The 26,112-nt window shown below is 39.7% G+C and overlaps 2 protein-coding genes across 6 annotated transcripts in view; one reads left to right on the top strand and one right to left on the bottom strand.

Annotated features, from left to right (window-relative positions):
• Positions 1-3,976, bottom strand: part of PHF14 (PHD finger protein 14) — a 165,846-nt gene extending 161,870 nt beyond the window's left edge. For 3 of the 5 annotated variants that reach the window (XM_031052445.2, XM_031052447.2, XM_031052448.2), the window contains exons 1-2: positions 3,565-3,797; positions 3,197-3,307 (exon numbers count right to left, since the gene is read on the bottom strand). In XM_031052445.2, the coding sequence (XP_030908305.2) occupies positions 3,197-3,307; positions 3,565-3,583 (130 nt within the window). In that variant the 5' untranslated portion in view covers positions 3,584-3,797. Of the gene's footprint in view, positions 1-3,196; positions 3,308-3,564; positions 3,799-3,828 lie in introns of those variants that run through there. The other 2 variants (XM_031052446.2, XM_031052444.2) reach the window with 2 other exon arrangements.
• Positions 3,977-22,104: 18,128 nt separating this feature from the next.
• NDUFA4 (NDUFA4 mitochondrial complex associated) lies at positions 22,105-25,563 on the top strand. Its single transcript, XM_005152893.3, has 4 exons — positions 22,105-22,270; positions 22,918-23,006; positions 23,330-23,390; positions 25,348-25,563. Exons 1-4 carry the CDS (start codon positions 22,229-22,231, stop codon positions 25,402-25,404), a joined length of 249 nt encoding a protein of 82 aa, XP_005152950.1. The 5' UTR covers positions 22,105-22,228; the 3' UTR covers positions 25,405-25,563.
• Positions 25,564-26,112: the final 549 nt, after the last annotated feature.

The raw sequence follows: 26,112 nt of genomic DNA, 5'->3' as shown, positions 1-26,112 counted from the left end.
AACATATTATTAAAAAGCTTCAATGGAGTACATTACAGAACCATATTTCAGGTGACATATTTGTATGCTCTGACTCCAAAGGAACAGTTTTTTATTGATCTCACATTAAGATTATATATGACATTCTTACTTAAGGAGCAAATTTTTCAAGATGTTTATAAAAACCAGGAAAATACAGTACTCTCTATTATGTAGAAACAGAGAATCCATTAAAAAACTACTTCATTCAATATTAACATAATGAAAAGCCCACAGGCCTGAAAACTATCCACATTAAGTAAATTTACAAGAATATAACAGTTTTAAAAATCAGTTTCCCTAAAGAGATGTCAGAATGATGAGATCTTTTAAGTGAAAAAGGCAGTAATTGCTTGTTTGTGTGACCTAGATCTGAAAGAAAAGAGATTAACTACACTGTAGGCAAAGATTGTAACTCCCATGGACTTTTTTGGTGGAAATGGAGGTTAGGTGACTAGAAATCTTTTCTGTAATGAAAAACATTTCCCACAGCATTAGGACTCTGAATACAGAAACTCAGAAATGCTGAATCCTTCCTACTAGTACTTAATACCAACTTCTCAAAATCTTACTGCATCTCATATTCCCAGAAATATGACAGAACGAACGTGTGTAAAAGATTAAATGTTCAGGGCTCAGTCTTCCTAAACTTGCATAGTATCATCTACTAGCACACATCACTCAACATCCTAAAGCTCATACATACAGATGGAACATCACCAACAGGAAGTAAACAACTTCAGAATTCTTTAACTCAGCATCTAGATAGTCCTTTAATTTTCAACTTTCAGAATTGTGTTTTTAAACACCTATGTGTACATTTGTGAATCAGATGTACATTGCAGACCTGTGGAATTACCATACTTATGGGTTCTTTCTGAGTGCATGAGTAGAATTTGTAGTCATTTTCCATATAGATATTTGTTCCTTCTCTCACATTTATTTCCCTTTGTAAGCAAACTACACAAAATCCTGAATTCAAACAACTGCTAAATGCAGATTTGCAACAGGCTGCATATGGAGAGACCTCTATGATCACTGAAAGAGAAAAAGAGCAACAGCCCCGACTGTACTGGAGTGATGCACATTATACTTCAAAGGCTGAAACCACAGTGGAAAAGGGAAAACCTATTTTCTATTAGGAACAATCCAGAATTTGTTTAACAGGGTTGCTTTCATGTGTGAACAGATTCTTTGTATATACACATAACTTCAGAATTATCGATTTTACTTATAAGTGTGCGTAAAAGTCATTTTACTTCAGCACTTCTTCCATCCAAACTTAAATGGACAAGGTACAACCATATTTAAGGCTATGTAATACCATCTTCATTTTAGATCAGCACAGATGTTCTGTTTCATTTACCTCGTACTGCACACAATAATTTTTTTTTTGTTTGTTTCAAAACTTAGGAGGTTCTGTTTAACAACTCTCCATTCCCCAACTTCTCCAAAACAACTTTCTCCCTTCTCATTGAAAAATCACAGAATAAAGTGTAAACCATCAAACTCTACTGCTGTTTCAAAGTGGTTTCACTAGATTTTACATTTTATTAAACAGAACATTAATTTTTACTACAAGTGATAGATATAGGTTCTGACATGTTAAAACAATGCTATATGAGGTATATGAACATAAAATAGTAATTCAAAAAACATTTACTAAGTAGAACTTGGGTTTTTCTGATATAATTTCAATTCAGTACTGTTTTTTCAAGGGAAAATGAAATTAACCAGGCTAGATACTGACCAACACCACGTGTACATATGATATTCTAAAAGTCAAAAAGGATATCAGTTACAAATGAATCCTCTGCATTTTGACATAGTTGAATCAGGAAACTGTATTCATTAATTTTAATTAACAACTGTCTTTTAATCAAATAATATACTGCTCCAAGTTATGTGTCCATCTGTCATACTCCATTTCCAATTCTCCTTTTTCCTAAAATCCTACCTACACTACTGCTCCAGAATGAAGAAATTTTCTGGGGGGCTGATTTCCTTTTATGGCAAATAGTCTTTGCAAAAGGCAGCACCCTTAAATCAAAAGGCTCTAAAATCCCCAAAACAAGACTTAAAAAGTAAATTAACAAGCCCCCAAGAAATCTTAGCATTAAATTGATAATATGACATCAGTTTTACCCTTTTAAGTCACTGCAGCCTGCTTCTACCAGACCAAGGAAGGGAAATATATCTAAGCTTGGGGAAGGAAAAATGCAGAAAGAATGATTAAGCTTTTTTAAGTTCATTAATAAGGAGAAACTTACCAGATGTTAAAAAATAAGCTTTTAAATGGAGATAGAGAACATTTTTGCACAATACATTTGCATGAAAACACAGATTAGTGTCCCTAGTGCAGAAATAATAAAGCAAAGTTATGTGCCAAGCTGTCATAATGCTTCTCTTATATTTTACACACCCTGCATCTCTTTGCTCAATTCCCTGAGCATATGCCACAGAACTTCCAATGTGCTGTTTATTTACAAACATTGTCCTGCCCCTTCTTTCCCTTCCCTCCAATATACTTTGATTTATCCATTTTGGTATCTTGTTTACTTTCAGTTTCTGACAATGTTCAGTGCAGATACAGGCACATGCACGCACAGAAAAGACTGCAGAACAAAACCACTCTGAAGCAAGGACTTCCTTTTTATATGAAACGCACAAACCTTTCTCCACAGCCATCTGAATGGGCACTTTGAGTTTGTCTATCAAAAAAACAACAAAACCCTTAACAGATTATTTTTCTGCTCAAGGGTTTCACTCACCAAGTGGAATTAACCTTGAGAAAGAGGCAAGTTCTTAAGAGCTATATGCAGTGAGCATTTCAAAAGTTCTCTCTACATTGTAAAAATAAAAAGCAGTAGATGTAGCTAAAGCAGTCAGCACAGTAGCTAATGGAATGCTTCTGCAAAAACTTCTTTGATAATTATGAAGTCTGTTGAGAAAAAAAATAATTACAATTTAAGTATTGTATGGATTTTTTGTTTCATCAGTTGTTTCTTATCCACAGTCCAAGAATTTCCAGTTATCCAATCAAGTCACTGAGCTTCTAAGTGGCTCCAAGTCCCAACAGTTCACTAACAACATTCCGTCTCAAACATGATATTAAATGACCAACAATGAAACAAAAATTAGGTGATTCTGCAAGGAGGAGACGAGGAAGCCGATTTACCTGAAGCATCTCCAACTTTAAAATCACTGTCATCAGAGCTATCATAATCTAATGCTTCCAGCAGCGAAGCTGCTAAAGGCTTCACTTGCCTCCTCTTCGAACTGCGATCCACTGCAGAAAAAAAAACACAGTACTGTTACTAGGTGGTATTACAAAAACATCATAGGAGCGGCTAAACGTATGCAAATGAAAGACAAAGCAGAACAACCGTGACAGGCAGGGGCACAGCCCGCCACACCGCCGGCAGGTGCAGGGTGCGGGGGACATCCATCCCCACAGGTGAAGGCAGGCAGCGGCACGTTTGCACACAGCCCCAGCCACAGCCGCTGCGCTCCCCACACACGCCGGGAAACCGCACGGCACCTCACCGGCTGCAGCCCCAGTCATCGGCAGGAATCCTGGGGGGAGCTACATGGACGCTGGGGTCGCCGGAGGTTCCCGAAGCCACCAGCACCTCCGGACGTGGTGCCTTGGCGTGATCCATCAGCGCCGGCAAGGAGAGGCACGGGGAAACGACAGCCAAGGCCGCCTACGGGACGACGATGAGCCCGCCCGCCCGGACCAGGGGCGCCCGCCGGAGACCCCGCATCCCCGCAAGGCAGGGATGGGAAGAGCCGCTGCGGATCACTTACTAAAGCCTGCGCAGGTGAGCGGCGGGCGGGTAGGGGCCCTCGGGTGCACAGCCACCAAGCCCAGGGCCCCTTCCCCAGACAATGGGCACGACGGCGACCCGGATGCAGACCCGCGCCCGCCTGCTCGCGGCGGCCGGTTCCGCTGGCGCGCCTGCGCGCCCCTCCGCCACCGGCCCCTCGGCGCATGCGTCGCTGAAGCGCGCCTGCGCAGCGTGAGGTGAAGCCGAGGAGGGGGCAGTGCCAGTCCTCCGCCCGGCCGGTCGGTCGGTCGGGAGTGGGAAGGGTGGTGAGCGTCCCGGCAGAGTCAGCGGCCTTCCTCGGGGAGGGGGGCGCGGGTGGTGCCGGCAGGAGCCTACCACGGAGAGTCAGTGCGGACCCGTTCACTCTGACGGTAGTGCGGTGTGTGTTCAGCATCGCTTTTATCCCAAAATAGCCTGGTACTTGCTCCGTTGTCCTGTGGCGAAACGAAGCATTTCAGAACTGCATTTAGTTAATGCCTATCCCGAGAGCCGAGTGCCTTGAGACTTCGTTGCACTGTCACCTTCATTGTTCACTCTGCAGAGGCAGCAAACCAAGAATTTTTGACTGTATCGTACGAGCACAGGAGCTAAACTCAAAACCTAACGGTGAGGGATGAATGGTGAAGGAGTGCGACGCAGTATCATAGCTTTTTGCAAGAGTCCCTAAACTATTTCGGTCGACAGAGCTACCTCAGCCCCTGTGCTTGTACGGTATTGCCAGTCAGACACTTAAAATGAGCCAGCTGCCCAAAACCTTCATAAGGTATTTAAAAAAATTGAGGGAATAATCTAGAGGGTTTTTTGGCTTTTTCTTCAAAGGTGTTTGTTTGAATTAGAAGAATGGGGGCATCTTAAAGAACTGATGCTCTAACATACTGGTATATACAGCTCAAGGATCAAGCGTACTACTAAACATGAAAGCTAGCAACAAAATTATAGAGCATTTTTGGAAGGTGTGTGATGGTTAAATGCAAGTGGGGTCAAACTAGTTCTATGATGGAACATGGAGGGATTGTAAAGTTTGGCAAGTCTACAGCTCGTGACAAGCCTGCAGTACGTTTAGCACAGCTCTGCATGTGTGTCCTGGGTTCAGCAGTGTCACCCATGTAAGTCTTGCCAGAGCCAAAACTCGTCTTGGTATTGCAAAGACAGGTAGTGTGTTATGGGGATATAAGTCTTCTTTTTTCAGATAGGGCATAGAGATGGCTAGTTTGTGTGTGATGTAATTACACATCTGAAACACAATAAGATTTTTCTGTGATTCAGATTTTGAGTATTTTGGAAGAGCAGAAAATTCCAAAGAAAAAATTGAAATCTATGTTCATTCTGTGTTTGAATTTCCTAGGGTTTTCTGAGGTTTTCTGTGCACATTATCACATGCATAGTTGATATGCTCACCCTAGCACCTCCTGCTTCCTCCTCCAATTCTTTGGCTACATAGCTATCAGCCCCTGCAATCTAGTCTTTCCTTCAAAATTCTGATCAGCTTCCTTGTTCCAAGTGTATTCCTTAACACTTCACTCCTTAAGGTTATTTTTTTTTCTTCTTTAACTGGCATTCCCATCCTCCTTTCTTTTCACATTCAATTTCAGTTTTAATAGTACAAGTAGCAGGGTTCAAATCCCTTTGTTTAGACTCTGCAGATCCATGCTGACATGTGAGCAAGAAGTTCTGCCAATGGACAAGGCCCTGATCTTGTCCCATACATGGTGATTGACAGGACAACTCAAATCACTTGTAAGGGAAACAGAACTGCTGCCAGATTTGGCTTTATGTAGAAGAGAACTCTGAGGGACACAGACAGCTTCAAAGAATGAATATTTTCAGTGTGTAACACACACAAGGGGAGCACCCTGTAGAGCATTGGAGGAACTTATGATTCCTTTAAACATAAAAGTCAAAGCAGATGTATAGACTGCCTGGCTTTCAGTTCAGCCCTCTGGGGCAGCCTGCAATGCTAGGATTATTCCAGTTTTTACCTACACAGTTCTGGCAAGAATAGGTGATGAAGAAGAAGTTAATTAATGCTTGCTTGCCCCTGCTCCTCATCAGAACCTCACATTGCCCAAATGCTCCTTCCTCTTTCTCTCTTTGTACTCTGTCCCATACTTCAGCACTCTCAGCCCATCAATCTTATGCTTTTTTGTTCCAAATCCTTCTCTTTATTCTTCCTCTCCTTTTTTCCTTCTCCAAAGGGATAGTTGCACTTACTTTTATTTCTGAAAATAGCATGCACATGTTCTTTGTTATCTTCTGTAGTCAGCTTGCATACTTTGCCCTCATTCCTCATCGTGGAAAAAAAAAACACATCAATAAAATGAAAAGTACTCTGAAGTATCTAAAAATTTATTCACTGTTTCCCTAAAGTTCTGGGCACTACAAACATAGGATTTACTTACCAATAAATCCTCCAAATCTAGTAATTAGAAATAAATAAAATATACAGCATATAAATTCAGTAGGACTACCAGTTTATCTTTTGATTATCATTCTTTGGAAGTTTCTGGCTATTAAAATACCTGTTAAAAGGTAAGTCCTCCTTAGTAGATGCTACCCTCCTTACTAGAGTCAGACTGTTTCAAATAAGTAGAAAGGAAGGGAGAATTTATGCTCCAAATGAAAGAAGTCTTCAGAGAGAATTTCTGATCCTCTTATTTTTGCAAGGACTTTGCCAATCGCAGCAGATAATCAAGGATGTTGAAATGTTCAGTTGCTTTTTTGGTTGAAGAACTGAGGTATTACTGGCACACTGCTGGGAGCTGGGCACTGTAATGACATTGCAATATCCATTAAATAGATCATGTTGTCAGTTTAGCACCTTTAAGTACTATCCTCATACACATACCAAACAAAAAAAAATCTTAAAAGGTCATTTTTAAAACAAAATTATGAACAGCTGAACTAGTACATCTCCTATGAAAATGTCATGGCATCTCCATCACTAACATAATACCTAAAGAAATGCCTAGAAATATTTCAGTATATCAGGTCATGTCAAGCACATCAGATCTTTCAATTATCTCAGCATTCCAGTAGTTTTCTTCAGATTGAGCCTTTAGTGCACAGCCTGTTACAAGAGTAGGTGTCTGAATCTCCATTTCAGTGCTGCTCTTCAACTGCTGGAGAAAGAGAGAAAATAGTATCTTTTGACTGTACTTTTGCCCTACAAAAAAAAAAAAAAGAATCTTTGTTGTGGTTCTGTAGAGACCATTTTAGGAGTTACACAATAGCAAGTCAGCAGAGAATATAGTCACACTCACATAAATTACCTTAAAAATATCATTCCTAGCTTAATGAAAGTGTTGAATTTTCAAAGAAAGAAATACAATAACACAACATTTTCTTGTCAAGGGAATAAACTCGTGTATGTATGTTTTTAACTCATCCATCAGCTGTGAATGGAGAAAGAATAGTATGAAATCTTGTACCTTTTTTTTTTCCCCTTCTGTCAGTGAGCAGACTGTTAAAGCCATGACCTGCCTGTCTGAATCCAAACAGCAAACTCTTTTTGTCCATCAAAACATCACCATCTGTAGTGGGGAGACTTACCTCTTCAAATATCTTTCCAAAGAAAATTGTTCCAGCTTCACTCTTTAACTGTGCCATTACAGCAAACTCGCTCAGTGATCTCTGTTCTTTTGTCTAGTATTATGTGTTAAAATATAAAATGACTGAATCAGATGTCCTCACTGTTTTAAATTACAAAGGAAGGAAATTCAATATCAGTAGCCTCTGAACGATAAGGCTTTGCAATAATAAGCTGCAGACTGCTACAAGGTCTACTGCAGTCAAATGCTGCCATGGAATATTCCCATCAGATATGAAGATATTTCTTGCACTCCTTCTGCCGTGCCATGCTCAGCCTCAGCCCATGGCCTTGTTTTTTTATTATGTGGTACACATGTAGTAAAAAAGTCCAGGAAAAGTAAAAAACAACAGTACATGTCTTCAGTAGAAATGCTTTCTGAATTAAAGATGAATATATTTTTTAATGCACAGGTTAAGAAATATGAGAATTAGGGCTACCTGTATCTTCAGTGCTCTGTGAATCGTGATGCTCTTTTCAGGATTAGGTAGAGATAGGCCCCACTCCCTCTTTTACTTGCTGACACAGGATGCAGGTGTTAAAGCCAAGCATCAGGAAAGATGGATCCAGGCATTTTTGTTACAGTCTGATACACATAAGGAGCCTGTGCTCATACTCATAGGCAGCAAACTCCTGCCTTCCATACCCTCTTCCCCACTCTGTGGTAGGTTCCAGTTCTGCAACCCTTTAATCAGATGGCTATTTTAACTTTTAAAAAAATGCCACTTTGTAGTTTTTTTGTGAGCTTAAGCTTGACAGAGCTAAAGGAGATCTTGCTACCTTTACCCTATAAGCTCTATATGCCTACCTCCTCTTCAGCCACTACCAAACTACCCCATCATTCATGCCCATGCAAAGGACATCATCCTTGACTCAGACCTTGCTGCAGATTGTGCCACTGAAGTTATATCTGAAAGTTTCAATACAAAACATACCTCGCATGCAGCCTTCCTATCTGTCTATCCAGCTAAAATTCTTGTCTAGACTCATCTCCCTTTTCATTTACGTAAATATTCCTTTCTCGGGCTTTCAGAAATGCGGTTCTGATGTTGCCATGTCTATTGTAATGATTCTTCTCAGCTTCTACCATGTTCCTTTTACATTTTCATTCTTCCAGTGAATTTGCCTCTGTTACATCAGTCATAAACTTCTTGGGTTTGATTTCAGTACACTTCACAGATTACTCTTTCATCTGCAATTTATTTATGGCAGATGACATTTGCCATATAATGTACACACAATGTATTGGCCTCCTGTTCTCTGTTCAGTTTTTTGGACAAAGTTGTTCTTTTTACCAGGCATCTTTCATACTTAAAATATAATTCTAGTAAACACCTGCAAACTCAGTTCATTTTTCCTCACAAATGTATCACTATGCTCCCAAAAATGTTGTAAGGTCCAACAGATACTGTCTATCATGTTGTCTCACAGTTTGCTTGTGCTTCCCTGCTATAGCTGTCTGCTTCTGTTTCTTGTTCTATGCTTGTATTTCCAGTCCAATTGGGGCACACTTTTCTATTTTTGTATTGCTTTTCTGCCTATGATTTGTTTCAGCTGTAGCAGAATTTTGTCTCATGATTAAAACTCCTAGACATAAAAACTATAGGAGCAATATTGATAATTTGTATCATGTTACTTTCAGATAGTGAGTTCATCAAGTAAGCCATATTCTTTTTGTTTGTAAAGTATGTATAATTTCAGAAATAAGAATACTTCATAATAGTACAAAATTATTAAAGTGTTAGGCTATAGAGGTGTTGTACTGGTTCAGATTAGGGGTCTATCTAGCCTAAGTGGACAGCCAGAGAAAAGCAGGAATAGAACAAGTATAATATGGTACTATTTACTGATTTCCCACCTTCTAGTGATTTTCAGTTTGGGGAGTTTCTTGATCCTCATGTAGTTTGTCCATTTGGTGGCCTGCAGTGAGTCTTTCTTGTATGAGTTTTTCTTCTTAGAACTTGTCCATTCTCCCTTGTTACCCAGGTAGAATTATTTGTTATTACAACATTATTTGTCATAGAATTCCACATATCTGCTATCTTATCTCTTTTTCATTTGTTTTGAACCTGGCTTCTTCTGCTATACCTCGTAAGTCATCTCTTTCCCAGGCTGAAGAATCACAGCCAACACAGTCACTTCTGACAATGTGACTGAGATAGACTTCCATTTCTCCAATGACCCTTATTTTCCTTCCATAAATCTTTTCCAAACTGTATAATATACTCTTTCTGTAATGAGAGGACAACACTGAAATGCAGGCAAATAGTGCATTTGTTCAGTTGAATAATAATATTTTCTGTTTTGTTCTTTATTCCTTTCCAAGTAATCTTTAAGATTTTTTTCTTTGGGACATGGAGTAAGTATTGACTACACTGAACTGACACTTCCATAAAATATCATAATCCCAAGGTTTTTTTCCTCAGTGGAAACAGTCAACTCAGAGTCCATAATTTTATTTGTGAAGCTAGGATTGCTTTTCCTCAGAAGCATTCAGTTCTTTACATTTAGCTACAATGCATTTCACTTCCTTTGTATTAGATTGAATTTTACCTATTTTATTTATTGCCCAGACAAATAAAAGATTAAACCATTAGTAGTTTAACTGATTCATACCCAGCCTTTCAGAGGTTTTGTGATAGTTGTGGTTTCCTAGAATTTTATCTGAGCAGTTTATCTTTTTTTCTTAATATTTTTCTGTAGCTGTTTCCACAATAACTTTGAATTCAGATTGTCTGCTAAGCCCTCTTCCCCCAGAGGACAGCACTGTAGCATGGAAAGTATCTTCATTTCCTTTCCACAGAAAATACTGAGGGAAAGAATTCATCTCCTCAAGTGCACGTTTCATACGAATCATCTGCTGGGCCAATGGACACTGGCAGGGTTTTTTTTTTTTTGCTGTTTGAAATATTGCTTAGTACTATTTTTATTCTTTTATCTTGTTGATTCTTAAATTCTTTTTCCATTCTGCCTAATTAATATTTTTACAATTAATCTATTCAAGTTTATGATACTTTTCGCTTTCTTGTTTTAAATACAATTTGAAGGATTCCTTCCTGTTTATAGTAGTTTCCTTCACTTTCCTGGGAAGTGCTTTCCAGTTCCTTTCATATTTTTCTCCTGTTTCCATAGGTGATAAGCACTAATGCTGCAGTTCCAGTATAGTGTTCTCCAGAATCTTACAAGCCAATGAGAATTTAATTCCTTGGACTTTCAGATATCTTGTTAAGAAGCTTCCTCATTTTCTACACGTCCCTTTTGAAGTAGAGCACAAGAAGTATGGGGTTTCTGAAATTTATTGATTTTGTAGGAATGCTGAATTAAGTACATGGTCACTGTTAGGAAGAGCAATTCAGCAGTAAGATTTATTAGATTCCGTTAAGTTATTCAGTATGAAGTCAACATTTGTATTTTTTGATGGGGTTCACTAACCACCTATTCCATGACAGAGCCATTCATATTGTCTAATATTTTAATCTCTGCTTGTATCTCAGTATCATGTTCATCTAGTCTGAAGGCAGGTAACTGAAGTCCCTCAGTATAACTGCTACCTTCCTGGCTGTTCTCAGAATATTGCAGTCTGTGCTGCCATCCTCTCTGGGTGATTATTAAGAGACCCAGTACTACCTCTGTCCAATTCAGGCCTGGAAATTCAATCCATTAAATTCAGCGAGGTGGTTGTTAATTTTATTGATTTCTTGAATGTATACTGCGTCTTTGCCCTTGCACAGGTTATTCTATCATCTCGTATATTTTCTGTCTTGATATTACCATATGCCACTGATTGTCTTCTTTCCAAACCAAGTTTCCAGTGTCTGCTATGTCACTTTTTAAGTAAGTGAGGACATTCCTCTTCCTCCATCTTATTTCTTCTAGCATTTGCCTATAAGCATATTTACCTCTGTTTTGTACCCATCTTGGGAACTCATTTGTAAGTAACACTCTGTTGGCTTCCCATTTCTTACCTATTTACATCCCTTGGCCCATTCTTTACTGGAGAATACAAAACTTCCAAATTTTTATTTTCAATAAGAATCACCATTTAGAACCATGTGTTCTTGTGCATTTGTGAGCTCTTTCACAAATGAGTTAATACCCTGAGTTATGACTTTCTATATTTTAAGTGTCAAAATCAGAGTGACACTCTTTGTTAGGGACCTGCACCACCAGGCTCTTCACCCTCCTAGGGCAGTTTGGCTCAAGACCATCAGCTGTGTGACCTTGGATCAGACTCTGGAGAAAGAGCTGTGGGAGAAAAAGCCAGAGAAGCCTTGCTGGGGGTGCTTCTTAGTTCTGGAGGCACATTTATGGGAGGTGCATTTAAGGTCAGGTCTAACCCATGGTCCCTGTCTGAACAACACTGTGTTGCTTTGCCTGATCTTATCATGGTTTTACCTGATACTGGCTTGAGCGTACGCTTGCCTTATGGACATATACCTGGCTGGCAGTCATCAAATGGCTGGTTGACCCTGGTTACCATCACCAGACCTGTTCTGCTCTTTTTTTTGTTTTTGGGCCTTCGCACTCTGCCCTCTATGCCTTACTCTCAGCAACAGCTCCTTGTTCACCTTCCCTTATGGAGCAACTCCCTCTTGCGGCTCCCCAACCTCAATCAGATGAATTTCAGGTAAGGTACTCCCTTTATTCTGAAACTGGTTTTGATTCATGATGAATGTGATTTCTTCCTACTTATGTGATCAAGGTAGTAAAAAATTTTCCCTGCCACCTGTTCCCATGGTCCCAAGGAGGGCAGGAAGCATTTTACGAAAGTAATTATAGAAACCCTAGTCTTTAGCTTGCTTGCTTGCTTAAATGTTCTTCCCTTTGTCAGTAATACTGGTGCATCACAGCCAGTTATGCCTTCCCAGCCCTTCTTAGGAGCCTATCCAGACTCCCTGAGGAGGTTTTCCACCTGGTAGTCACTGTACAACCCAAGTAGTCACTTGCAACCCTCATGGGATCACAAACCCAACTATCGATAGTTATAATGACAGATTCTTCCACCAATACAACTTTTCTCTCCCCTACTGTTGGAAAAAGAAATATGTGCAAATCAAGTAAAGAATGCCATCCCCTTGTTTTCTAATAATGAATACTTATTCCCTCTTAACAAGATATGAAAAATGTGATCATAAGCGAGTGATTCCCACTGATTTCAGTGGGCCCTGGCTCAGGCTTTTAATGACACTGACTGATACACATTTTCCAGATGCAGTCTTTCATCCATCAAACCATTCTGTTGTTCTGAAAAAATCTAGGATGTAAAGAACATCTGCCACAATGAACATAAAAGGCACAGACCTGCTGTTACTAATGGGAAGTAGTCAAGGGGCTTGAATTAAAAAAAAAAAAAAAAAGTTAATTAATTTTACAAGAATAATTACTTTGAATGTGAGTGCCAATAACCCTTCTCACATAAAGCTTTTCCAATACGGTCTTGTTTTGGACTCACTGAGGACAAAAGATACTTCAGCTACACTGACAAAAATCTTTGTGAATTGTTCTAAAATAAATTCTAGTGAAGGGGTTCCTATAGCTTCTTTTAAAATTCTATTTAGTTATTATCTGTAAATAACAGAAGTTGAGCTGACCTGGTTTGGATTTGTATGAAAAATATAATGGAATAATAAAACCAGGAAGCAATAAAGAAAGGAAATAACTGCTTTTAGTGTTCTCTGTTAAACATAATTGTAACATTTAGGAATCAATTTGCTTCTTTTTCTAATATTCTGTATTTCAGTGATTAGCACAATGTGTAACAAAGATACAGAAGGTATCTTTTATCATCACAGATTTTATAGAAACTAATCTGGTTTTAATCTGGTTTTGCCAAATTATTCAGGTTTTTTTTTTTTTTCTTGAAAAAGTGTATTTTAGGAATTTGAATGGATTTAAGATCCAATTTACTGCAGAAGAAAAGGCATTCAGTTATGTTAGGGCTCCACTTGATCAAGACATATATACACAGTTTTCTTTGGTTTTTGAAAATTAAAACAACCTCCAAGATATGTCTTTGTTAAGGTACCCTGCTGGCAGCATATGGCAAAAATACTGGCACCTTGCCTGGAAAGTGCAGCAGGATCTGATAGATCTGAATTCATTCTGTGGCTGGGGAGAAAACAGACTAGAGTGAAGACCAATGTTATGGCCTGTCACCATCAATTGCTTGGCAAGAAGCATGAGTTCCTGAAAACAGATGAGGGAAGGTAAACTGATTTTGCAAGTCAGGAAAAGACATTTTACCTTTCTAAGTAGAGCCCTGCAAGCACTTTCAGTTAGAGCTGGAACTTAAAAAGTCTTTGCATAATTGTGTTTTATATGTTACTGTGAAATATTTCAAGGTATAAATGTTTAAGAAATAATCACGCTAATTTAAGATTTTGCTGGTCAGTCTCACTTTCAAGTATTTGAGGACTGGGATGAAATCCTGCTGCTGCAGGACTTCTGAAAAAGAACCAAATTTCCTTTCATTCTGTTGTATTGTTGAGCCATTCAGAGTGATGACCTGTTCCATGTAAAACAGAGAAATACAGATATTCGGGTTTTGTTTTGTTTGGTAGGGTTTATTTCTACATTATGAAAAATCCAGCTTTGTGCAGTACTCAGTTTTGGATGGTTTAGTTTTAGTGAGTGGAAAAGGAACCCATCGTAATTACGATGGTTCATAAACCAGAGATCCTCAAGAGATTTGAACATATCCAGTTACAAACACAGGCAAAGACTTCTAGCTAGAATATTCCACTCCACTCATGGAACTATTTGTATGCTAATTATTATTCTATAGCAATTATAATTTTTATGCTTATACAGATTAAGTACACATATTACACTGTGACACTTATAGGGAGAAATAGCAGAAACCACATATTTTAAATATTTAACACAAAATAGCTGAATTTTAGAAAATAATAGAGGAGCTTTGAGAAGCTTTTGTTTTACAGTCTCTGAAATTTAGTAGGAACAACATTCTGACATTGAAGATGTGCTTTTTTCTGTCCTCTGAAATGTTTCAAAAGCTTCATATTTTTCTTTCAATTTCTTTTTTTGTTTTTTTAATTAATTGTAAAAGGATTGATATCCACTTCTTCATTCCCCTTCTTAAACTCCCTCCCTTCAATAATTCTACTGGAAAGGGAAAGAAAACACAAACAGAAAATAGAAGGCCACTGGAATTTTTCACATCAAATACTGAATGGAATCAATTATCAGATTGCTTTAAATATTTGTCAAAATCAGAAAATGCTGTAAAAAATTAAATAGAAAAGTTCAGTTACACTGACATGATTATAGTTACTTTTTTTCCTAATGTGAATGTTCAACCCTAATGAAGTTCTTACAGCGATGGTAGGATGCAGTTTCACATGAAATCTGGCATCTTCCCTTCTCAATACCTGTATCAAATTTTGCAATCTTCAAACCATATATTGAGGCAGATTCTGATCTGACAGAAATCTACCTTACAAAGAAGCCCTATGGCTCCAAGACCTATTGCTCAAGCAGGGGGCAGGGGCATGAGGACATGAGGCATGACCAGCAGGTTGAAGGAGGTGATCCTGCCCCTCTACTCTACTCTTGTGAGACCTCACTTGAAGTACTGTGTGCAGTTCTGGTGTCCTCAACATAAAAAGGACATGGTCCAGAGGAGGGCCACAAGGATGATCAGGGGACTGGAGCACCTCCCATATGAAGACAGGCTGAGAAAGTTGGGGTTATTCAGCCTGGAGAAGAGAAGGCTGCATGGAGACCTCATAGCAGCCTTCCAGTATCTGAAGGGGGCCTACAGGGATGCTAGGGAGGGACTATTCATTAGGGACTGTAGTGACAGCACAAGGGGTAATGGGTTGAAACTTAAACAGCAGAGGTTTAGACTGGATATAAGGAAGAAATTCTTTAGTGAGGGTGGTGAGGCACCGGAATGGGTTGCCCAGGGAGATAGTGAATGCTCCATCCCTGGCAGTGTGCAAGACCAGGTTGGGTGAAGCCTTGGGTGATATGGTTTAGTGTGAGGTGTCCCTGCCCATGGCAGGGGGGTTGGAACTAGATGATCTTGAGGTCCTTTCCAATCCTAAGTATTCTGTGATTCTATGTCCCCATGGGGATGGGGAAGAGAGGAAAGCAGGCACAAGTGCCTACTCACCAGCAGCTCATTAGATCAGGTGTAACACATAGTCAGTGGTGGCTACATGCTAGATCAGTCCAGCCCGTAGTGAAAGGGTATTGATCCCATTACCCCTCTCCCATTTGCTTCTCCTGGATGCTTTTTGCAGTCTCTCCCTTCATGCTAGCATGAGCAATGAGCTGCAATTGATCCAGATAAAAACTTTCTGTTTCATCTCTTTTCCACAGCCTTATGTCAACTGATGCTGGTACACAAGTAGCCAAAGGCAAAGGATGGGTACAGCTGAGTAGCATATTCAACTTACTGTGGATTAAAATGTGTGTGTAACTTTGGCCTTAGTGATTCACTACATCCTTTACTGTTCTGCATAATAAAACTATATCTGTCTGTGTTCTCACTACTATTTATTTGTATTGTTGCTCTAAAAAAAAGATTTGGGAAATCTGGAGTGTTTTCTGCTGCCCCTCAAATGACTCTTCTTTCTCTTCCAGATTCTGCAGTTATGAAACAGTACACCAGCAAGTCAATTTAAAAGCACCATGATTTATTTTTTTTTTAAATTAGCAATGATTCTCCTGTGGAAGTTGTATAAAATGTGTCTCCTATGAGATATACTTTCATCATGGGTATTGCTTTTCAGAGTTCCAGCATTTTAAATTATGCTTGCAGAAGATACCAATTTTAAAATTTATTAATTTTATCAACATCTGTTCAGCATTCCATGGAGAAAAGACAAGAGCCTGAACACTGTGGGAGTACTACATGTGTTTGTTGAGACAGCTCTTTCACAGAAGTGTTAGTGTTCTGCTTATGTCTTCGTAAATAAGGATGGCAGCCTGAAGGAGGTGTTTCTTAAGGGCAAGTCCCAAAGAGGAAAAACAGATGGGCAGAGACAGCATCAACGGAGTAACATCTCCAAGTATACAAGCTTGTAAGTTAGGCAGACAGAGAGGTTAGTGAAAGACAGGAGCCAACTTTTCTGGACTCTGAAACAAGCAAGTAAATAAGCAGAACATTCTGTTGTCTTTAATCTCATTTCTTGTGTGATGCAAGATGAAAACCGCATTTCACAGAATAATAAAAAAAAGTGTGTACTTTATGAAACTCCTTTTTAATTAAATTTGCATTTATGCTCCGCCTGTTCTCAGAGAAAAGTTTTGATGTCTTTGTACATATAAGACAAAATATCGAGATATACTGTAGTTTTCCCCTTCACTTGATTTTCATTTGAGTCTGCTGTTCAAATAAAATAATACATTCCTACTCAGAAGTCATATTACAGGTAATTAGTGCATGCAGTTACATAACGTGAATCTTACAGTATGCTGTACATATTCTTCAGAGACAGAGGATGGGCTCAGTCACCATCAAACATGTTACTCTTCTCCCATAAATATAATAATACAATTCATTACATTTAAAGGAAACAGTATTTAAAGAAATTATATGGGAATACTACTTCTTGGTAAGGGGTACATCATGCTTCTTAAGAGTAGGAGCTTCCAAAACCACCAAAAATAAAGCTCAAGAGTAGCCAAAGCAATTACTTTCATGCACAGTTTGATAAATCTTTTGTGATTTATTAAAGAGAGATTATGGGATATGTTGTATTCTTAGAATCAGAACACAGTTTGTACTAATCTAGATAACGCATATACAGTCAAAAAATGTCATTTTGCAAAATTTGTGGCAGATGAGTTAGAGTACAGAGCAGCACTTCAATTTGCATCCAAGCTGAAACATGGTCTATCTCCTTTCTCCCAAGTAAAGCAAGTACAGTATATTTATTTAGTGGCTAATACCCAGAAAGGACGCAAGCTGGGACTGGATTGCATATTCTGCTATGCCAGAAATTATGTGCCTAAAGTACTAATGATTCAAGTGAATGTGATAATTTGAGATACTGTAATTGCCAAAAGGAGATAGCTTGGAGGTCCATTGCTTCCATCTTTACAAGAGCCTGGCACTATGCCCTTCCATGCAGATTTTGTTTGCTTCTAAATTATACTTCAGGTGGCAAAACCAGGAACAGGTTCAAACCACTGCCAAGATCTCAATAGTTTATCCTCAGTTATAAATCCAACTGCCTGCAAAATCAGGCTGCTTACAAAACTAATCAGCCCTTGCAGTGTCTGACACCACAGCCCTTGTCAGAGGAACCCCAAGGTGAATGTTTTTGCACATTGTGAACCACATGAGAATACCAAGAAACAGGTATTATTAGATGTTCTGCACAAGCTGTTCAGGTCTTAACAGGTTTATAGCAGGATCCTGCAGATATCTTGGTTTTGCTATGAAACGTAGTGAAAGAATGAGATTTATCCAGTGACACCTTCTGAAATGCAGCTGAAGACTATTCCTGGGCATCAGCTTGTATCTCCAATGGTTTTGGCAAAGGCAAAGGATGGCATCCTGAAAGAGTGATCCATTCTAGCTCTATTTTAGATTGCCCCTGGGAGCCACCTGTGTCTTTCAGAGACTTGGTTAAACTAAAACCCTAAGTTTTCCATTTCTAAACTTTTGTGAAATGTATTGCCTCACAGCACTGCCATTCACTGAAACACAAGCAAAACATGCTCCATATTGATGTTTGTGAGATTGCTCTGTTACCCAGCAGTGTCAAGATCAGCAGCACAATTCAAAGACTGCTAAAGTAATCAATAATAGTTCTCTCATTTGATATTAGCAGCTGGATTGACATGTCTCTTCTTGCTGCAATGCATAAAACATACTGCATTTCTGAACTACCTGCAAAACATTCTTTTCCAATTTCTATCCAGTAAACCAATAACCTTCTTGTAAAACCTACATCAGAAAAGAGAGGCAGATTTTTTTTGTTTTCCTCAGGAAGGTACATGAATAACATTCTTACTTCCAAAATAGCAGTATCCTGTTCATAAATCGCAAGATTACATCTTTACACTCCACATACAGAAAACAAAAGCATATGATTCATGTCAGTGAAAGACAGATGAGATTTTCTCCAGCCCAGGTTTGTGGAAAATACCTTGATCAGAATTATGTGGACAGGACTTTGAGCAACCTGGTCTAGTGAAAGGTGTCTCTGCCCCTGGCAGGGGGGGTTGGAACTAGACCATCTTTAAGCTCCCTTTCAACCCAAACCATTCTATGAATCTATGTCTCATCCTGTCCTCTAAGGGCTCTGTCACTGTCTTAAATGAGAACAAGTTTTAGTTTATTGAAACTGTTAGATTTGGGAGCCATATTCTTTCTATAAATTGTATTTCCACTAAAATACTGACATGCTCTGTTGAAGACAAAAATACAGAAAAATACATTAGGATACAGAATCTTTTTATTCTTTTCTCTGTAATCCTTTGCTGGCATAACTTGTGCAGATAATACCACAGCAATAACACTATACTGTGTGAATATATGCTGGTTTCATGTTTCTTTGTTAACATCATATTGTTCTCTTTAATGTTTGGAATACATAGTAAACGTGAGGTCTCATGCATCATTGCTTACAGCTGTTGCACAGCCATTTATATATTTTTTTTAATTGCATCTTTACATTTCAGAAGCTGCTTTTGAGCAGCTTGCTGTGTTCCCAGACTGTCTGCTTGACAGACAGTCCTGTGGCAGCTGCATCAGTTTCTCCTAGCCAGCAGTATGTCCTGAAAATGGCTGTCAATACCTTATTATTTTCTGGTAAAGCAAAACACCTTTATTCAGACAGCAAACACAGTTCAATTTTTTATAAATAATTAGCCAATAATAAAAAAAAAATAAAATTAACCTCTGGTTTTATACTGACTTCATATTCCTGTTCTGTGACTAAAATCAATTCCTTTTAATATAATGAAGCACACCATAACTGATGTTAAACAGAGAAGAAATCTGTGGGTATATGATTCATAATAACAGGTAAGCTTTATGGAAGAAAGGCATTAGAAACAGAAGGACTACAAAATACGAAAATTAAGCATCTGGAATAGAAGAAAGTTTCTGAAACTGAAAGGACAAATGAACAAGGTATGACAGCAATCAAAGAAGGACAAGCGAGAGACAGAAGGCATGAGGTGAGGCTGTACAGGAGAACAAAAGAAAAGAGTAAAAAATAAGTGATAAAGTACTGAAATAACTCAAGGACTTGCTGAGCAGTACTGCAAATCTAGCCCCTTAGACCTTAATGGACCGGTTCATCACAAAACCTTGCCAAAACATCTGAAGGATTTATGGATTCACTTATTTAAAAAGCAGAAACCTACACAAAAAATAACTTCACGCAAAATAAAAGAAGTGACTAGTCCAACTAAAGCATCATAAATTTAATTGTCAGGTGTGAACACAAAGACAGCAAACTTTAAGAGGAAATAAATGTGTTTATTTTTAGCTTGAGTAGCTAAGCGACAGATAAAAGAGTGGTAAAATTCTCCACCATAGTGTTCACTCCCATTAAGGGAACGGATGGATTCTTGGCAATAGAAAATTCTTAGTCTTCAAGTATGTCCTATACATTGACAGCATTACTATAAATTAATACATACAATTTATGGCATAGTTCAAGCACACAAGCATGCCAGTATTTCTACCATAGATCCACAGTCAAGATGCCATGAGGTTGGATTATGGAATAAGAATTTTTTTTTCTTTAATTTGTTGTGACAGGGACAATTTCAGACAATTCTTGAAAATAAGCATAAGCCAGTCTGTGAACTGGCAAATAAAATAAAATACATCAGTTTGCTTAAATACATTTATTCTCTGCCACTTCATTATTCCTTACTACTAAATTTTACTTTGATACAAATCCACACAAACCATTAACATGCATGTAACGTTATTCTGCTTCTACCATAGGAAAAGAACTGTTTGTCTCAGATTAGCAGCATGCTGACATTCCCTCTACCTAAAAATTAATTCCTTAATGTCTGGATGCAAACATACCTTTTGGGTTACCTTTTGTAAAAGAAACCATGCATCAAAGCAGCTGGTGATTCTAGCCAATGATATGCTTTAGGTTCCCAATTCTGTATAAAATAAGATGTATAGCAATGTAGAACAAACTAGGGCAGTACTTAGACACACTGTTATATAGTAAGTGCCCCTGCTGATTTAGAATTCATAAATCATGGAATAGCAAGTTGGAAGGGGACTCAAGGACCATGTGATCCAACTTCTATAGGGAAAGCATGACCTAGACTAGATGTACGAGCACCCTGTCCAGCCGAATCATAAGTGTCCATTCTTTGGAAGTCCACCACTTCCCTGGGGAATTTATTCTAATGTCTGATTGTTCTTATTGTGAAAACTTTCCCTCTTGTGTCCAGTCTGAAACTCTCTGGGACTAACTTTTGACCATTATCCCTTTTACCTGTGAACACTTGTAAAAAGAAAGTCTCCACCGTTAACTACTGGCGCATGGTGATAAGGTCTCCCCTGAGCTGCCTTTTTTCAAGGCCAAAAAAACCCCACTTCTCTGTTTTCCTCATGCAGCTTCCCAGTCCTTCCATCATCTTTGTGGCCCTTCTCTGGACCCTCTCCAGGCTGTCCAAGTCTTTTTTGTACCGCAAGTACCCAAACTGAACACAATATTCCAGGTGGAGCGTGACAAGTGCCTGAGTGGGACAATGACTTCTTTACTTCTGCTGATGATGCCCTTGTTGATGCAACCCAACATCCTGTTGGCTTTCTTACCTAATGAATGACAAATCCCAGCCCAACCTTGGCCAAAGTATGAAAGACTTCCTTACAAACCTCTCTGCCAAAGACAAGTTTTTCATTGTGTTATCATGTGTACACTGAATGTGAATATCAAAGGTCTCTCACAGGGCTGCATATGCACCCAAATTTTGCCACCCTGACTATACCATAATAATTAACTTGGCGGTTTTTAATTTCACTCTGTCATGTTTTTCAAGGCAACAGAACCCTAACTCTTGCCTCACGTTTAACCACCACCTCAGCCTTTAACCCGCATGAAGCAGAGACAGACCTCCACAGTGACATTTACCTTATAGCGGAGGAGGCGAACAGGGGTGCACACCTGGGCACCCACACACCGCCGCACACCTTCAAAGCCGTTCGGTTACCACAGAGGAGGGGGCAGATGCCGAGCGGGAAGGCTGCGGCGGCTCCTGACCCCTGGCTTCGTGGCAGAGGCTAGAAGGCGGGGTGAAGGGGAAGCAAACGGAGGTGAGGGGAGGCGACGGGAGGCGTGCGGCCCTGCAAGACCGGCCGCTGGAAGCTCCCAAGGCCTAGCTATCGTGCACAATCTGCCTGCGGGCACCGCGCTACCCTCAGCGCAAACATCCCCCCCCCCCCCCCCCCCCCCCCCACAGTGCTCATAACGGGCGGGGCGAGACGGCGGGACGCTGCTCGGCGTTGGCGCCTGCTCGGTGCCCTGCAGAGGGTTCGGGGTGCCCGTGCAGGTGCCTGTTCTCCGCGCCGCACTGCCGTCCGGGGACCCGCTAGCACAGGAGCTGCGGAGCCCGGCGCGCTGGCGGTGTCGGAACGGGCTGCCTCGGAGAGTGCGGGCCGGGGATCCTGCGGTGGATGGCGGACAGGCGAACGCCGGAGCTGCTACATCCGGGCTGCAGCTACGGGCACCTGCTGCGCCGGGGGCCTCGGGTGACATTGGGCCTCGGCAGCTGAAGGGGGAAGACGGGGTCTTGAATCTGATAGAAAGGGAGATCTTCGCCTGCTGCCGCCATGTTTCGTGTTATCATCAGCCACGCCAAGAAGCACCCCAGCGTGAGTGCCCGCGGCTGTGTCCCGGCAGGCTGCCCTCCCCTCCCTGCGCTCTCCCCCGCCGGCAGCTCTTGCTGCCCCCGGCCCTTCGGCCGCCCTTCTCCGCGTTCGTCCATCTCCTTTCCCTCTGGATGCTTGGCCCCTCGGGCTGGCCGGGACTGACGGCGTGGGGGTAGCTCAGGGCTCGTCCGCGACACACCGCCACGTTCTTCTGTTTTTTGTAGTATATGTGGGTCCTTCACGTAATGCAGCAGCGACCGTCAAGGTGGCTCTGTCACTGATGTTGCTCGCCTCTTTGTTACAGTCGCCCACTCGCGTTTTCTTTATGTTCAGGGGTACAATAGTAGGGACTGTTTTGGACGGTGTAATGACTAATGTTTGTGCTTCAGGAATGTGCTGTTACAGGACATTTGGTTGTCCTGTATGAAGCAATATGTTTTGCGTGTCTCCCTCTGTATAGCTGCTAATCTCTCTCTGACCCCAAGCATGTCCTGCACACAGGAAGCTTATGTCAGGGGTTTAGAGGGCTGTGCATTGTGGCGCAAAGTATGTGAGGTTGCTCTTTGGTTTGTCACTGTGCTAGCTAGAAATGCTAGGTAATAATAGTATTTGTTATATTCAAGTATAACATTTTTGGTTTTTTCTTATAGTTGATCCCTCTGTTTGTGATCATTGGATCTGGAGGTGTTGGCGCAGGCCTGTATCTTATGCGTTTGGCAATGTTCAACCCTGATGTCAGGTATGTATAAAATAATTCACAGTGCCCAGTCCATTTGCTGCATATATTAAAGTAAACTTCACTGCTTTTTTTTTTATGTTTCTGGAGGCCTTAATGTCATGCTCCAGTATCATTGGCAATAAGTGTGAGGATATTTCCTTGATCTGAAGATTTGTTTGTTTGTCATGATATTTAGACAGGTAACAAAGGAGTGCGTCTTTTTCTGTGTAAATGTACTTGGATGGGTGACACTCCATGGCCTAATAACCATCTATGAATTTTATTTATTTTGAAGGTAGTTTGATTTTTCTTAATATATTCTCATATATTATTTTTCTCAATAGCTGGGATAAGACAAATAATCCAGAACCTTGGAACAAGCTAGCTCCCAGTGACCAGTACAAGGTAAACATAAAATCACTGCTTTGAGATGTTTGAGTATATCGGGAAGTAGCTGAATGAGTGATGTATTTCCTCTGCTGTGCAATGTTTGCTTGTCTTTAGAACTCCAAGCAGAGAGCTGAATTGAGAATTTTTTTCTAGAGCTGGTTGGTAATGGGGTGAACAAATTCTGTATGGAAGCAGTCGTATATATTACACTGTGAGAAAAAGAGGAATCGTAGGGGAAGAGTATATCAGCTCATAATACTCAGAAATAAACTACAGGGAGAAGGACAAAACTGTAAGTTCTGAACTAAAGCTTTCTGAGCTTTGAACTGTTGGCCTTTACTCATGAGAAGCACAGCAGGAAAATGTCAGTGTGTAACATAAACACTAATGCAGTTCTAAAGTTGATTGTTTGGAAACAAAACAGTCGTCTGTAAGTAACTGGATGCAATAGCAGTGTTCCTTAAGTAATATTGAAGTTATTTTCATGAAGCATGCAAAGATGTGTAAAACATTTGGTAGTTTGCAGAAGTTATGTTTTTATTATGTTTTTACTAAAGTGCTGTTTTGTTAGGTTCCTGTTAAGAATAGTTAAGGATTATCTTTAAGCTATTAAAAAAGTAAACCTACAATGTTTTCAAAGTTAGTGTCTGGTCAGTACCGTATCTTACCATTCCAACTGCTGAAATAAGCAAAAAAAGCCCAGGCTCCAAAATAATGTATGTTGTGACTCCCCTCAAGGTCCCGGAGAACATGATACTTTGTTTGCATTGCTGTTTGTGGAATGTCACTGTTAAGAAACAGTAACAATTTAAGTGTCTAAAAGAGGGAAATTTAACTTTGTGCACAGCACAAATTCTCTTAAAGCCTCCAGGCCTTGTGTAGCATTCCTCTTCTCTCTTAGCATGCAAACACAACCTTGGTGTTTACCATATTTGGGTGTGTGTGTATCATTGGGGATTTTTTTCTTCCATATCTGCACTGTGGGAAATGGAAAAGCAGATACTCCAAACTGAGGATGACTGTTGAGTAAGAAGCTATGATATAATAAGTTTTAGTATTTGGTGCAGTTGTTTTTTCTTTTGTAAATGTCTCTCAAGTTTACAAAATAGACTGAGGAGGTGTGTCAACTTCCTCAGTCTTCCCAAAAGAAAGAGTTGAAGATCTGATCATTACTGTAGGATTTTCACAGAAAGGTTTCATTTGAGTGTGATGGGGGCTGTTTTATTTTCTCCGAGGAAGTAAAAAATACTAAATATGGTCATAACTAAAAATAATCAAGCTAATAGATAAATATTTCTTAGTTTTTAAAGAAAAGCTGTAGCATCACATGGCTGATGTCAAGTCAGTCTGGGATGCCAAAATAATGCTTTTAGTCTGGAGACGCATTGTCCTCAGTGACTGCTTGGGCTGTTTTGAATTGCTTGTAATGGGATCCAACCTTATTAATATAAACTGAGAGTGTGAAAGAATCTATTCTTACTTTCTTTCCTCCTTGTCATATCTTACAGTTCTGGATGCAGATACTTAAACCAAGTTTTTGCAGCACTGCTTTAAAATGTTCACTTGTGATCTCATTGTGTACACCATGCTTTGTGCCACTTGGCAAGCAGGGTGGTGCTTCAGTATACAGAAACGCATAGATTTGGGGGCAAAAAAGATAAACTCAGCACTTCTGTAAGAACTTCCAGTGAATGCGCTTTTAATACTTGGATTTAAACAAGAGATATACAGGATTTTCTCTATTTGTAGACACAGACACTGCCTCATTTTAAATGCAGATCTTCTAGTGCTGCATGCAGAATGAAGATAGTATTAAGATGTTACTGCTCCTCAGAGGTTTTATTTATTATTGTTTAGTGTCCAGACTCAAACTATGATTTCAGCTTTCTGATGTGAGTTCAAATTATGTATGTTTTTTAGTAAATGCTATGGAAAATGGATACTCATTTTTTTCCCCCCCTCTCTGTCCTAGTTCTACTCAGTTAACGTAGACTACAGTAGACTGAAAAAGGACCGTCCTGACTTCTGAACAGCACACTCATCTCCATAAGCTGCACAGAAAGGTCTTCCAGAAGTCATCCGCACAATTGTCATGCTTTATCATCCAGGAAATAATCAACCTTGCCTCACACTGCACTTATGTGTTTGAAAGTTTTTGATGAGGCCCAATAAACGTCTGAAACTTGAAGTGTCTGTTCTTTAACTTTGCAAAATGAGAATATCCTCCTATTAACAGTTGGTATGATCAAATAGTAAGCAAAAGCTAATTTCTCAACAAGAAAGCAGAGTTGTCTTGATGGGCTTTATACACAGTCTTTTGACTTCAGAGAAGTAATTGCATGTCCATGCAGTACACCAGTCTTCAGGAATTTGAAAGCATGTATTTGTGTGTACGTATATATATGTTTTTTCAGTTGTACCTGCATTTTTTTACTTTAAAAAGTTTTGGTAGTGGAAAAGTCAATGCTAAGAAGTCATTGTCCAGCAGGGAGGCAAAATATGTTGCCATGTGTTGCTGGACGGAAGGAGGAAAGGGGGGGAAGCACCAAGCTGTGCAAAAGGTTCAGTTTCTTATATTTCTTTTTTCTGGTTTGTGGGTTGATTGGTTGGGTTTTTTTAAGTTGTAAGCAGTTTGTTAAGAAGACAATCTTGAATATTGGAAAAAATAAAATTCTAGGAACATAATTCAAAATTCCCTGTGGATCACAGTTTTAAGGAAGGGAAGCACATCCTGAGC

Source organism: Melopsittacus undulatus, chromosome 1 (genome assembly GCF_012275295.1).
Source record: "Melopsittacus undulatus isolate bMelUnd1 chromosome 1, bMelUnd1.mat.Z, whole genome shotgun sequence".
In the NCBI taxonomy this organism is placed as follows: Eukaryota; Metazoa; Chordata; class Aves; order Psittaciformes; family Psittaculidae; genus Melopsittacus; species Melopsittacus undulatus.
The sequence above is the reverse complement of the archived record's forward strand: the minus strand, read 5'-3'. Positions and strand labels throughout refer to the sequence as shown.